This window comes from Atheta coriaria, unplaced genomic scaffold (assembly GCF_025399875.1).
Source record: "Atheta coriaria isolate IRGN ID8LTWV9N9 unplaced genomic scaffold, Caltech_Dcor_3.1 hic_scaffold_6_pilon, whole genome shotgun sequence".
In the NCBI taxonomy this organism is placed as follows: domain Eukaryota; kingdom Metazoa; phylum Arthropoda; class Insecta; order Coleoptera; family Staphylinidae; genus Dalotia; species Dalotia coriaria.
This window is the reverse complement of record NW_027045448.1, coordinates 4,422,506-4,435,949: the sequence shown is the minus strand read 5'-3', so window position 1 is coordinate 4,435,949 and position 13,444 is coordinate 4,422,506. Positions and strand designations below refer to the sequence as shown.

General features: G+C 37.6%; 1 protein-coding gene and 1 long non-coding RNA gene across 2 annotated transcripts; both read left to right on the top strand.

The window, feature by feature from the left end:
• Window positions 1-180: 180 nt before the first annotated feature.
• Window positions 181-2,767, top strand: LOC135794148 (F-box only protein 32-like). The gene is made up of 4 exons (XM_065305316.1): window positions 181-435; window positions 980-1,061; window positions 1,128-1,747; window positions 1,806-2,767. Exons 1-4 carry the CDS (start codon window positions 335-337, stop codon window positions 2,008-2,010), a joined length of 1,008 nt encoding a protein of 335 aa, XP_065161388.1. The 5' UTR covers window positions 181-334; the 3' UTR covers window positions 2,011-2,767.
• A 3,894-nt stretch (window positions 2,768-6,661) lies between these two features.
• On the top strand, window positions 6,662-8,782 carry LOC135794339 (uncharacterized). Its single transcript, XR_010548870.1, has 2 exons — window positions 6,662-8,071; window positions 8,203-8,782. It is a non-coding gene; the product is annotated as an uncharacterized lncRNA (long non-coding RNA).
• Window positions 8,783-13,444: the final 4,662 nt, after the last annotated feature.

Sequence of the window (13,444 nt, the reverse complement as noted above, 5' to 3'; positions counted from 1 at the left end):
AGGATTGAATAATAATTTCATGTATAGATAAAATATTTAAAATTTGCTTTATTTCTATAAAATAATATTTTTAAACCAAAATTTTGTTTACAGGTGTATTGCGGGTTGAATAGGATGAAGTAGCATGCCGCAGTTGTTTTTCCAGTGCATGCGCATTGCGCCGTTCTTCGAACTCCAACTGGAGCCGCTGGTTGCGCAGCAGTCCCTGCTGATCATTGCGTTCGCCAGTCTACTGCGACCCACGAGTCGCACGCTCAGCTGTGTTATGTCGCTGCGTTTTTGTTTACATGTAATCAGCTGATTTTTAACTCTCCGACGGGCGAAAATCAACAAAATGCCTTTCATCTCGAAGGACTGGCGCTCCCCGGGTGAGGCCTGGGTGAAGACCGACGAAGGTTGGGAAAAACTGAAGGTGCTCGAACACAATATGTTGCGGTGAGTGTCAATTTAATCCGAAATCCGTTTCGTACGCTACTCGTATCGATTCAGACATTTTCTTTGTTCGTATGCTGTCGACCTGTCGACGCTCGGCTGTTTCGTAACGTCAACAAAGCGTAAACAGCAGGAAGAGGAAATAAATTATCGTTGTTTTGTAAACATTATTATTTTGCGTCTCGTTTCGGGATTATGCTTGATATTTGATTATGTACGCTTAATTTCCTTTATTGATTTAAATTTAGATTCAATGTCACCTAAGCGCTCGTGTGTCAAGTGCAGGCCATGCGTAAACAAAAGCATCGCGCATAAACAAGCGCAAGTTTTATGTTTTCGCTTTTACGTTTTGCATTTTTCTGTTGGATGTTAAATTAAAATGGGTGCCATTAAGCGCACCATTTTAGAAATCGCGGCCAGCGATGCGTTAAAAAATGCCGTTTGTACACAGAATAATTCGTTTCGGAAGCGAAATAAATTGCCGCACAAAATAAAATATAATTGCGTTGTGTCCGCCATTTTAAATTTTTTTTCATTTTTCTTGTAGGCAAAAAGAAGACGCAGAGAAAAATGAAAGTTCGACGAGCTCGCAACCGCATTGCCACATAACAATAAAGTGCACTCGAGAGGTACATTACCGTTTTTTTTTCTTATTTTAACACAAAAAAATTATTAAAAATTTATTTCGTTTATAGATTGCTGGTTTCAACGAGTTGGACGAAGTTGTCAAGCGATTAGACTTTAGAAACGCAGTCCGTGATGTGCGCCGATTTAATTACATCTGCGCTTTGCTGGATTTACTCGTAGGTCAACAAATGACCGCGCTATCAGGGTGTACACAACGCGTCCTGCTTGCTATGCTCGAGGAAGTTGCAAGTTACGCAACCGCCAACCAACACAACCCGCGTGCCCTCCGCCGTCTTCTTGCGAAACTACGCGCTCTTAGTAATGCGGAACAAGCTGCATGCTGGGGAGGCACGCTGGGTTCGAAACCACTGTGGAGACAACACGCGCTTACCATCAAGCGTATTCAGAGCAACGCCGGCGACTTTCAAATCAGCGAGCCGTTAATTGCCACTCAGCCAAACTTTCTGCAGCTGCCTGAGGAGTGCATTCGTGAGGTGGTGCTGCGTCTTTCAGATCATCGAGACCTTTCGGCTGCGGCCGACGCCTGTGACGAACTCACTGCCATCGTCAACGAGCAGCGCGTGTGGCGCGAGCTCACGCGCTTCCACTTTACCAAACAGCAGATTGATTTGATACGTGTCAAGTGCAATAAGAAGGACTGGCGTGAAATTTATCACGCTCTCATGAGGTAAGTGATCAAAATTGTTAATTAAGTATCAATTAATTTATGTATGGTTGATTGGTAGATGTCATGGTGTAAGCGAAGAAATGCAATTTGCCGAAATGTTGTCGCTCTGCCGCTACTGCTGCTGCCTCTTCTGGCGATCGCTGGGCCACCCGTGCATCGCTGACCAATGCCCTGAGTTTAGGGCAAGACTGCAGGAAGCGGGTGGTATCTCACCGCCCAGCCCGGTGCCACCTTCGGCATTCCTAAAATTTTTCTCGTTATAAAGCGGATGCGGATAAATCTTTCAAGCTTTAGTTGAGTCGACAACGAAGCGACTCTTGCGTCCTGTTATCAAAAGATGCTTTAATTATATATCGTATATCTTCTATGAATGGATGTCATATTTTAGAGGACAGAGGAAAGTCACAAATCAATATTTATATGGTTGAAATGAGATTATAAAAAGTAATGTATTTTAAGCCTTTCAGAAAAGAGTCGAGCAGATTTTGTTTCGAGTATATCTCAATTTATTTTGTTGAGTAGCGCAGTGTTGGTTATAAGCATTTAATAATGTAATGGCGACTAGATTCTGTAGCGGTTCTCTTGTTCAATGGTGTCTCTAAACTAATTCTTTGCCAATCGCAAACACGTTTCGAGTTTGAACGTATCGAATTGCTTGAACTTGCCGAGTTCTTGATTAGAAATCAAATTTATTGTGAACAGATAACAAACGACTTAAGTAAGCCACATATACGAATATAAAAGTTACTATTTTCCTATGATACTTTACATAATCGCGTTTAGGTTCGCATGAGTTTTTATATGTTAGAATTGCTTATGTTATAGCGATGAATCACACCAACTAATGTTGTCTATATTATGTTTTGAATAGCAGTCATTCACGTTTAGAGAGTGCGTTAGGTGAATACCGATTAATCTCGATTTAGTGATAAAATATGAGGATCAATATAATGATGCAGCTGGTAATTTGTTATGTTATACTTTTTGTGTTTTGTTAATATACTATTTATTTAGAACTAAGTCTGTGGTATGGCATATCAAAAATCTATATTCCTTGATTTTTTGTTTATATGTTCACTTAGCTTGACTAAAATCTAAAAACAATGAATCCTGCTCAGGTTTGAGGAGGTATTAAATCGTTACCGTCAGAATTTGATAAAAGTACAGTATTTCCTATTACTTTTATTGAAGCAATATTAGGAAAATAACAAAATAATATAAATATAATAAATAATTCATCAGTCTTTTATAGCGACATACAACTAGAACCGTTTTCGTTTTGAATGCTTGTTTTAATCGGTGTTTGTGTATAAACAAGTTTTTCAGTCGCACTCTGTGTCAGTTTGCTATCTTGAATGCATTTTTCGTCGTTGCAAATAGTGTGCAATGGGTTGCGGAGTGCGGGGCAGTCTTATCGGCATTTGTGCGGTGTACTTGCTTTTTTAGTATCGTGCCGGTTGTTGTTTGGGTCGGGCGCAAGTCTCGCGGCTCGTGTCTCGTGTTTAATTCAATAAATTCTTTTATATTGGATCATCAATCGACTGTATTTACTTGAATATGACGTGTTTAGTGCTTTGTTAATAATTATTCGAGCATCGAATATTCAATATCTGTACGAGAGTAATCTGCGATCGGCTGTTGGCGTAGTTGAATCTTTGTTCGAGATTGTAGAAGAATTTGGTCGGGGAAACACCTATGAAGCTGGTAAGTTGAAAAATTGTTCGTATTTTCTATGACGCTGTTTTTCTGAAGATTGCACGCGATCGGAAACTCTTAGCAATTTCGGCGGTGTGTGTAAAGAGTATAATTAAGTGTAAAGTGTAATTATATTCCTTGACTTGCTTTATTTGAATTTGACCGTAAATTTTAATGAAATGCAAGTAAAATCAGAAAAATTTGAATGTTTTGAGGTAACTGTTTGCTTGTTTTGTTTTGAGGCGTCTGTTTCATACAAAAATAACATGGATAGTGTATTTCAGATTGGAAAGTGAGATAGAAATACTTACTTATAGTTGTCATATGGCCTAGAGCGAGAGGTGTATACTCTAGTTTTATGTGCACGATCAAGTTTGTATATATGATCGGCATTAGTTAAATTTGATTTTTGGCGCGACCTTGTTCGGCTCATTTGTTTTCAGTGAGTGCCGGCCCGCGGACGGTTACTGCGAGTTGCCATTTTTGTTACTAATTTAGTCTTGTAAATTGTGTTGTGTTCCGAAGTACCGTCGGTTAACTTTCCAGTTAGTTAGTTGTCTCTGCCCTCATTTTTAAGAGTATTAATTCGCAGTAGATTCGATCGGATTGTAGGAGTAAGTATGAGTCTTATCGCGTATTGCCGCATGCCGTCGCTGCGTACTCGACTTACGCGATGTGCTTAGTTCTGCACCGAGCGTTTATGTGGTCGGCCACGTTTTTTGCTACAATCGTTTTCGTTGTGAGTTTGTTATTCCTGAAATCGGGTTGAGGTTTTCTTTCGGTAAACTGTATTTTGTAGTAATCCACCGCCGATGTTTAGTGATATTGGACGTTCTCGTATGTATCGTCTGATGGCGTCGTTATATTCCTGTTCCAGTTGCGCCGGCCGTCATGTTCTGGTTTCAAGAAATTGCGTGGAAGTCGAGAAATAGAGGTAAGGACAGGTTTTCCTCATTTTCCTGTGCTGAAATTGTTGTCTTTGTTGAACTCATGCATCGTTCTAGAAGTCTTATTCATACGCGAGCACGCCGGTTTAGAACGATAAGTGATAAGATTTGTTATTGTTATTGTGTACATTCTTATCTATTTGCATGCGAAATGTTACAGCGTAACATTTCATGTTCTTTAGATTCTTGTTCACTTCTATTATGAATAATTTTTATTTCATTTTGGCTTTTGGAGTGTTAAACATCGACTTATACATACCGCATTGGAATATACGCACGAGCAGTACCGGCGTTAGGGCATGACTTTAACGGGCGCCGACATGCACTTGGCCGGTTTTTTTTGTATGGCTTTGAATTGCAGTTAGGGGGCGCCGTAGTGCTAAAACCGGCACTGTCGTTGCGCTAGGAATTGTAGTTTTTTTTTATTATAACACGCAAACGCGGTCTTAGTGTAAGTTCAGAATAATTTTGTTAGATGCGGAATTTAATTCTATATCTTCCTGTATCGAAATTTATAGCGAGAAAATTCCGTAACGCGAGTTATATTGATAGTTGTGTGTATACGCACTTGTACTCGTTGCGCTAGGAATTGTAGTTTTTTTATTATAACACGCGAACGCGGCCTTACTTTAAGTTCGGAATAATTTTGTTAGATGCGGAATTGAATTGTGTATCTCCCTGTATCGAAATTTATTGCGAGAAAATTCCGTAACGCGAGTTATATTGATAGTTGTGTGTATACGCACTTGTACGCATTGCGCTAGGAATTGTAGTTTTTTTATAACACGCGAACGCGGTCTTACTTTAAGTTCGGAATAATTTTGTTAGATGCGGAATTGAATTGTGTATCTCCCTGTATCGAAATTTATTGCGAGAAAATTCCGTAACGCGAGTTATATTGATAGTTGTGTGTATACGCACTTGTACTCGTTGCGCTAGGAATTGTAGTTTTTTTATAACACGCGAACGCGGTCTTACTGTAAGTTCGGAATAATTTTCTTAGATGCGGAATTTAATTCTGTATCTTCCTGTATCGAAATTTATTGCGAGAAAATTCCGTAACGCGAGTTATATTGATAGTTGTGTGTATACGCACTTGTACTCGTTGCGCTAGGAATTGTAGTTTTTTTATTATAACACGCGAACGCGGTCTTACTTTAAGTTCGGAATAATTTTGTTAGATGCGGAATTGAATTGTGTATCTCCCTGTATCGAAATTTATTGCGAGAAAATTCCGTAACGCGAGTTATATTGATAGTTGTGTGTATACGCACTTGTACTCGTTGCGCTAGGAATTGTAGTTTTTTTATTATAACACGCGAACGCGGTCTTACTGTAAGTTCGGAATAATTTTCTTAGATGCGGAATTTAATTCTGTATCTTCCTGTATCGAAATTTATTGCTAGAAAATTCCGTAACGCGAGTTATATTGATAGTTGTGTGTATACGCACTTGTACTCGTTGCGCTAGGAATTGTAGTTTTTGTATTATAACACGCGAACGCGGTCTTACTGTAAGTTCTGAATAATTTTATAAGATGCGGAATTTAATTCTGTATTTCCCTGTAATGAAATTTATTGCTAGAAAATTCCGTAACGCGAGTTATATTGATAGTTGTGTGTATACGCACTTGTACTCGTTGCGCTAGGAATTGTAGTTTTTTTTATAACACGCGAACGCGGTCTTACTGTAAGTTCGGAATAATTTTATTAGATGCGGAATTTAATTCTGTATCTCCCTGTATTGAAATTTATTGCTAGAAAATTCCGTAACGCGAGTTATATTGATAGTTGTGTGTATACGCACTTGTACTCGTTGCGCTAGGAATTGTAGTTTTTTTTATAACACGCGAACGCGGTCTTACTGTAAGTTCGGAATAATTTTGTTAGATGCGGAATTTAATTCTGTATCTCCCTGTATCGAAATTTATTGCGAGAAAATTCCGTAACGCGAGTTATATTGATAGTTGTGTGTATACGCACTTGTACTCGTTGCGCTAGGAATTGTAGTTTTTTTGTTATAACACGCGAACACGGTCTTACTGTAAGTCCGGAATAATTTTCTTCTATGCGGAATTTAATTCTATATCTTCCTGTATCGAAATTTATTGCGAGAAAATTCCGTAACGCGAGTTATATTGATAGTTGGCCAGAAAATTCCGTAACGCGAGTTATATCGAAAGTTGTGTGTGTGCGCTGTAGTACTCGTTGCGCTAGGTATTGTAGTTTTTATAATATAACACGCGAACGCGGTTAAACAATGTAAGCTATCTTATAGAAAAAAATCCGTTGATTAAGACGCTGCGATCGGATCTTAATTATCTCTTTTAGTTTACGAGATATTCGCGATTGAATAAAATTGGCAAAAATTGCAAAATGTCACTTTTTTGCACTTTTAGTCGCGTTTTTCGACCTTTTACTGTAGGAAATATAATTATTTTATATTTTTGTCTGATAGAGAATTTTCCAGTCTTTCATAATCAACAATTCGTTGGTAGCTATCTCTTTTAGTTTAAGAGATATGAATTTTTGAAAATCGTCGAAAAAAAGTATCAAGCACCCCCCCTTGGCAATTTTATCTTAAGATGTAAAATTTCATCTCTCAGATTTCCGTTTTAACTAAGCTATCTGATAGAGATTAGTCCGTAGATTAAGACGCTGCGATCAGATCTTAAATATCTCTTTTAGTTTACGAGATGTTCGTGATTGAAGAAAATGCGCCGTAGTACTCGTTGCGCTAGGAATTGTAGTTTTTATGTATTAACACACGAACGCGGTGTCACACTAAGTTCGAAATCATTTTCCCTAATGCGGAATTTAATTCTGTATCTTCCTGTATTGAAATTTATTGCCAGAAATTCCATAACACGAGTTATATTGAAAGTTGTGTGTGTGCGCCGTAGTACTCGTTGTGCTACGAATTGTAGTTTTTTTGATATAACACACGAACGCCGTGTCACAATAGGTTCGAAATTATTTTCCTTTATGCGGAATTTAATTCTGTACCTCCCTGTATTGAAATTTTGTTTAAGTTTTGTTAAAACAAAATTTATTTATTTCTTTTATATATAGTTAAATTATAATTATAAGCAAATTTATTGCAGTTTTAATATATATTTAACTCAAAATCACACTTGCAATTTTCTAGTCGAAATTCCTGAGCTGACTATCTTGCATGCGACCTTGTTTGTTGCAAATATTGCGCGTTGTCTTGCGGCGTGCGCGCAGTATTATCGCATGTGGTCGCGTGCCGCCGTTGATTGTGCTGCGCGCTGTGCTCAGCACAGTTTTGTGCCGGTCGTTGTTCGGGTTGGACGTGTTTCTCGCGACTGTTATCGTTTTATTTTTAGTTTGTAATTCGGTAAATCGCATTCATTTCAATTGTCCATCGGCTGGATTTAGTTGTTCCTCACGTGTTTAGTGTTTCATTAATAGATAAACGGGTGTCGAATATTCAAAATCGTTAATTTTCTTTGCGTTCGTTGTGCGTATTGCAGGCTGGCCGCGTGTTATCGACTTGTTTACACTGCAAGCGTGCATGGTGCAGGTAGCATGAACCTGCAACGCCTTGCAATGTGTGTTGTGATATTATTTCATTTATTTGCGGTCTCTCTGTGTCGTTGTGTTTGGTATTTTGCCCTGGGAACATGGACGATGTTCTTCGTGGAAACCGAGAAAGAACGGTAAAGTGCAGACTTCCTTTATTTTCATTTTCTGAAATTGTTGCCTGCGAGTGAGGCGGCCTAGAAATTTCCGTGCGGATTCTAGAAATGTCAAATTAAATTCTACCTGGGATTGTATTAATTTGTTGCAGAAGTTGCGTCTGCATCATACCTAAAGTCGAAGAAAATTGGGTGGTTAAGTAGGATTTTCACATGTGGCGGGAAATTGTTGGGGTTTTCATCGACAGTGCGCATAATCCTAGATTTGTGTTTGTGCGTGGCATCTTCTTGAGAACATTTCCTTGATTGCTGTTTGTGTTATGTTATTGTGTATGTGGAACTTGAGAACTCTTTTTATTGTGTATATGACTTTGCTGGATTTATGTATTAATGTGTACATACATGTTTGTTGTACTGTCCAAGCAAGTAGAATTCATTTTTATATGTAAATAATTTGGTTTGTATTGCAGTTGTTTGTGTTTTAATGTTTGCTTGCACCTTGTGTAGTGTGTTTTAATTAGTATAAATAAACAACGTTGATGCCTGTTGAAGAAGTTTAGCAGCACTTGTGCCAAGGAGTCTACCGCTTCCGTCGCAGAAATGTTAGAGATGCGCGTATTACAAGGCAAGTTTTACTTCCAGGAGATTTAAGAGCTGCCTCTGATTTTCGATTTTAAATCAATATATGTTGTTTTTAATGTTGCTAATAAAACATAATGTAATATTATATAATTCTTCATATTTCTTTCTGGTTTCCCCTTTGCCGTTTGCAGGATAAATCTTAAGTGCGTCGAGCGTGTACAATATACGAGTATAGCTGTTGTTTGCGTTGTGTTGTTGTTTTTAAAAAGTTGAATAAAGTAAAAACATAAATAGAAGAATCAAATATTAATGATAAAAACACTCGGTGGTCGAGTGGAGACGTGCACCTGCTGGCATGCTGGCAGACACGGATCGAATCTCAGGTATAGAAGGCATTTTTCTCAAATATAAAAATATCAGGTGAAATTTGGGTTGCATATATGAATTGCAACGAAATATATGAGAAATTGAAATACAAGTGGAGGCAATAAGAGATGTATGAAAGTAAATGGAGAACGAGAGAACAGAGAAATAGAAGAAGGAGTAGTAGAGGAGAATAGGAGAAGACAGAAGGAAGAGAACAACAGAGGAGTAGAGCAGAGAAGAGGAGGAGATAGAAGAAAGAGACACAGGAGTGGATCAGATTTTTAAATTTTTTGGCACGTGTCGTTATAAGACAGTCACGGTCGATCTCCCAGAGCGCCTCCGGCGCTCTGGTCGATCGCCCACTGCTTCGGTTCGTCCATTGCTCCCGGCCCATCCTACAGCTACGATGTCTCTGCGCTTCATCCCCGAAATTATCAGGCATATCAACAATTTTTATGGTGGGGGATCACCCCCAGAGAGGGGGATCTCCTTATAAGGACAATCCTTATAAGGTCTTGTTCAAATATTTCTAAGTTTTAAGTCGTCTCAAGAGAGGCGACACTTAAAAATATTCTTACAAGTTCTGACCTGTACCTGAAATGAGAGAAGGAGTACACAAATCATACAGGTTACCTTAACAATTTTTATAGAGGGGATCATCCCCTGAGAGAGGGAACTCTCATAGAGACCTGTTCCTGAAATGATAGAAGGCGAACACGCAAATCAAAGAAGTCAATATATCTTACTATTTATTTATTAACAATAGAATACAAGTTTAGATTTTACATGTCAACAGAATACATGTCGCCATAATGAAACCGGACTTACGACCTGCTAAACCGCGCACATATAAGCAAGTACCACTTCGCACAGTTCTACCGGAATAATGAAATTAGCAAATGGCCTGTTTTCTACGGGGTTGAAAATGGAAACAAATATACAGGGTGTTACAAATGAAAAATTTAATATGAAAACAGAAAAACATTTTAACACTTCAAATATCATTCGTTTTTCACCCGAGGCTCCGGGAAACTAATATACAGGGTGTCACAAAAAGAAAATTTAAAGGGCAATGAGCAAAACTCTAAAAACAACAGTTAAAACAAAATTTTCAGGGACACAAAGAAAAATGAATATACAGGGTGTTTAAGAAAGAAAATCTCTAGTTGAAACAAAGAGCACACGAAACACACAAATACCGGCGATTTTCTACGTAGTGTTAGGAAAACTAATATACATGGTGTTACAAAAAGGAAACTTTAGAAGTTACAAAGGGAGTTTAATATTCACAACATGAAGAGGGAAATTTACAAATAAACAACAATATTTTAATATATTGTGAATGTATATTTATTAATTGATGCATCAACTGCATAAAGTAACCGACGGGTAAAGAATGTTATCCTGCGGAAAACATTCAAATCAGCTGACGGCAAGCGACGGCGCGTAGCAATACAGTTGTTAGAGAGGATATAAATAACTATTGTTTTTTTTGTAAATATTTAAACGTACGGAGATTATGAAAACGAAAAACTATTAAACGTACAAGATTTTTCTAGGTTAGCAAGAAACTTATTAATTTAATGATGCTAAGGAGCGCAAATTGATTAAAAACATTCACGTGTTCTGCGAAAAGACGGCCGAGCCGACGGCCGACGGCAAAGTGAGCGTCGCCAACCATAGAAATATTGCCAATTTTAATAATCTTAAGATACTTTATTAAAACAGTATTTGTATTAATTAAATCATCCATATTATTTTCGGAAACGAAACTAAGAGTTCTGATAAAAATGCTACATACCATGTATTTGTAATTTGCAAGATGATTCATGCAAATTTCATATCACTCAAATAGAATAATCAATTTAAGTTAAATCGGCGTAACTTTCCGTAAAAAAATGAATTACACACCTACCTATGCAATGATGAGGGAATTTTATATCCTGGAATATATTCTATCAACTGAAAACAAACGCACAAATTGATGCACACTTATTTCTTATTTAAAGAGATTCTAAACGCGACAAATCATTAAACAACACAGGCACACATGCCCATTGAGAATATTTTGCTGATGGTCAAAAATTACAACGACCATTAATTCAATTAAAACCTTAAAACGCATGGCGATTAGAGAGACACGTTCGCGGACCACGCGGTGAAACGACTGCCGTGTGCGCTTTGCTTTGCCAGGTACAAGGCTGGTACGTAGCCATAATACGCGTCGAACAAAAAAAGTTGTTTATACACAAACGTACTGATAAACTCGTAGATGAAAAGACCAAACTAAATTAAAATATTAACTTACCAAAGCGGAACTCATCGGAATTAAAACCCAAAAAGTTCTATAAATAAATTAAAACACAAGTTAAAATATTTCATAAATTTGCTTAATATTATATTCACACATCCAAGTAAAACAAATAATTAGTTGAAAGATACCTAGAGAAACCCGATGGGTCATCCTAATGATGAAAAAATCAACATGACGCCGAAATGAAGCGACCCGCAACGGCAACTGCACACGATAAAACCGCAGCGGTGAAAATTTACTCGATTATCAATCTATTGCAACACTGATTACTGAATCATATAAGTCGCGAGAGGCACATCCGAAGCAATAACAGACCGGCACAAAACTGGCCGCAGCATAACCGAGTATGCTAAGACATGCCGAATAAACACACCACAGCTGACGATATGATAAGACAGCCTGCTGCCCCGCGTGTAAGTGCATCCTCATGCGCAAAGCCTTAGCACACGCGACTGTATGCAACAAGTAGATGCGGCGCTAGAGGACGGCGCGCGGAACACATGCGATAAAAAATGGTTTATACACAAACGCAGGTAACAGACAACACTCACATACCTACACACGCTTGCACGTAAGGAAGAGCGTTAGTGCGTATGTATGTAAACGAAACAACTTAGCACTATCTGATATATTTATTATTTATTAAAAAATTAAATAAATCATTTATTAAATACTGGTTTGTTTCGTGTATGATTTTCGTTATTTTCAATTTCATTGCAATCTCAAGCTTGTTGCATATTTGATAAATGTGCTTTGAATATTTTTACGCTGATAAATATTTTCATATGTTAGATGACGCTACGATGTACGTTTTTGCATTAAATATTGCTTGTTGGTGGTAGTGAGTGCACACCGTGTCCGTGTGCGATCACGCGATTTCGCGCAAAAGATAAGTTTGTTTACCTGCAGGTATCGAATCTTTATTTCGTGGAATCAAAACACAACGTTGCTGTTTATTATATTATATTTATTTCCATTTCAATGTATAGTGTAATAATACTAATAATTGTACCACTTCACTTTGCAAAATTGAAATAAATAATTATATAATTAATTCCAAAACATTATTTAAAACACCAATTCTTTCTCGGCAATGAAAATACTAAAAATTTCCCAATTATTTCAAAACGGGCAATAGGGGGGACGATAATTTTTATCGTTAATTTTCGATAGCGACTATCATCCAAACTAAATGAGATTGGAAAATAATTGAATTTCATGGGGAAAATGGTACAAAAACACAACTGAAACTGCTAAAATTAGCAATTTTACATTTTTTGTTGATTTATTTCAATTGCAAATATTTTGCAAGGGCACAAAACTATATCTTCAGGAAGAATTCTGGTTCCAATAAAATTCAAACAAATTAAAAAAATCATAAATGGTTCCCGAGATATGATCTGTTTTCTCCCGCGCGGCAAACTTTAGCGGTCATTTTGAGGCAGTTATGATCGAATTTCGCCGGGTTTCAGGGGTGCATCTTAAAAATGCACTCTTCCCCTATCATAAAATAAGGAAAACACTAAAATATAGCAAAGGGTTCCCGAGATATGGCCTGTTTTCCACCGCGTGGTTTGAATAATGCAAGAAAAGAGAGTAAATTTTTGACGGCCATTTTGAGGCAGTTACGGTCAAATTTCGCGGAGTTTCAGGAGTGCATCTTAAAAATGCACTCTTCCTCTATCATAAAATAAGGACAACACTAAAATATAGCAAAGGGTTCCCGAGATATGGCCTGTTTTCCACAGCGTGTTTTGAGACAGATACGACCGAATCTCGCGGTGTTTAGGGGGTGCATCTTAAAAATGCACTCTTGCCCGATTATAATATAAAGAAAACACTAAAATATTACAAAGGGTTCCCGTGTTTTGGCCTGTTGATCCCAGCAAAACAAAAATATTTAATACAATGTAATTATACATATGAATTATATTCATACGTTCTAGAAAGACAAATAAGTTTTGTTGTTCAGTTAAAAGTTACCTTGGCTAGTACGATGGATCATCTTAATGATGAATTAATCAACATGACGGCGAAATGTATCCCATTCAACCGACACCGAACACAACTCACAATTAAACATGTGAAGCCAGGATTTTGTAACTTGCACTATGCACAATGACGCGAGAAAT

Excerpts from the sequence above, each read along its gene's own strand:
- LOC135794148 (XM_065305316.1), top strand. The coding sequence starts at position 335 with ATGCCTTTCATCTCGAAGGACTGGCGCTCCCCGGGTGAGGCCTGGGTG. Across the intron at positions 1,062-1,127 it reads CAATAAAGTGCACTCGAGAG|ATTGCTGGTTTCAACGAGTT; the intron begins GTACATTACCGT and ends TTTCGTTTATAG. Across the intron at positions 1,748-1,805 it reads ATTTATCACGCTCTCATGAG|ATGTCATGGTGTAAGCGAAG; the intron begins GTAAGTGATCAA and ends GTTGATTGGTAG.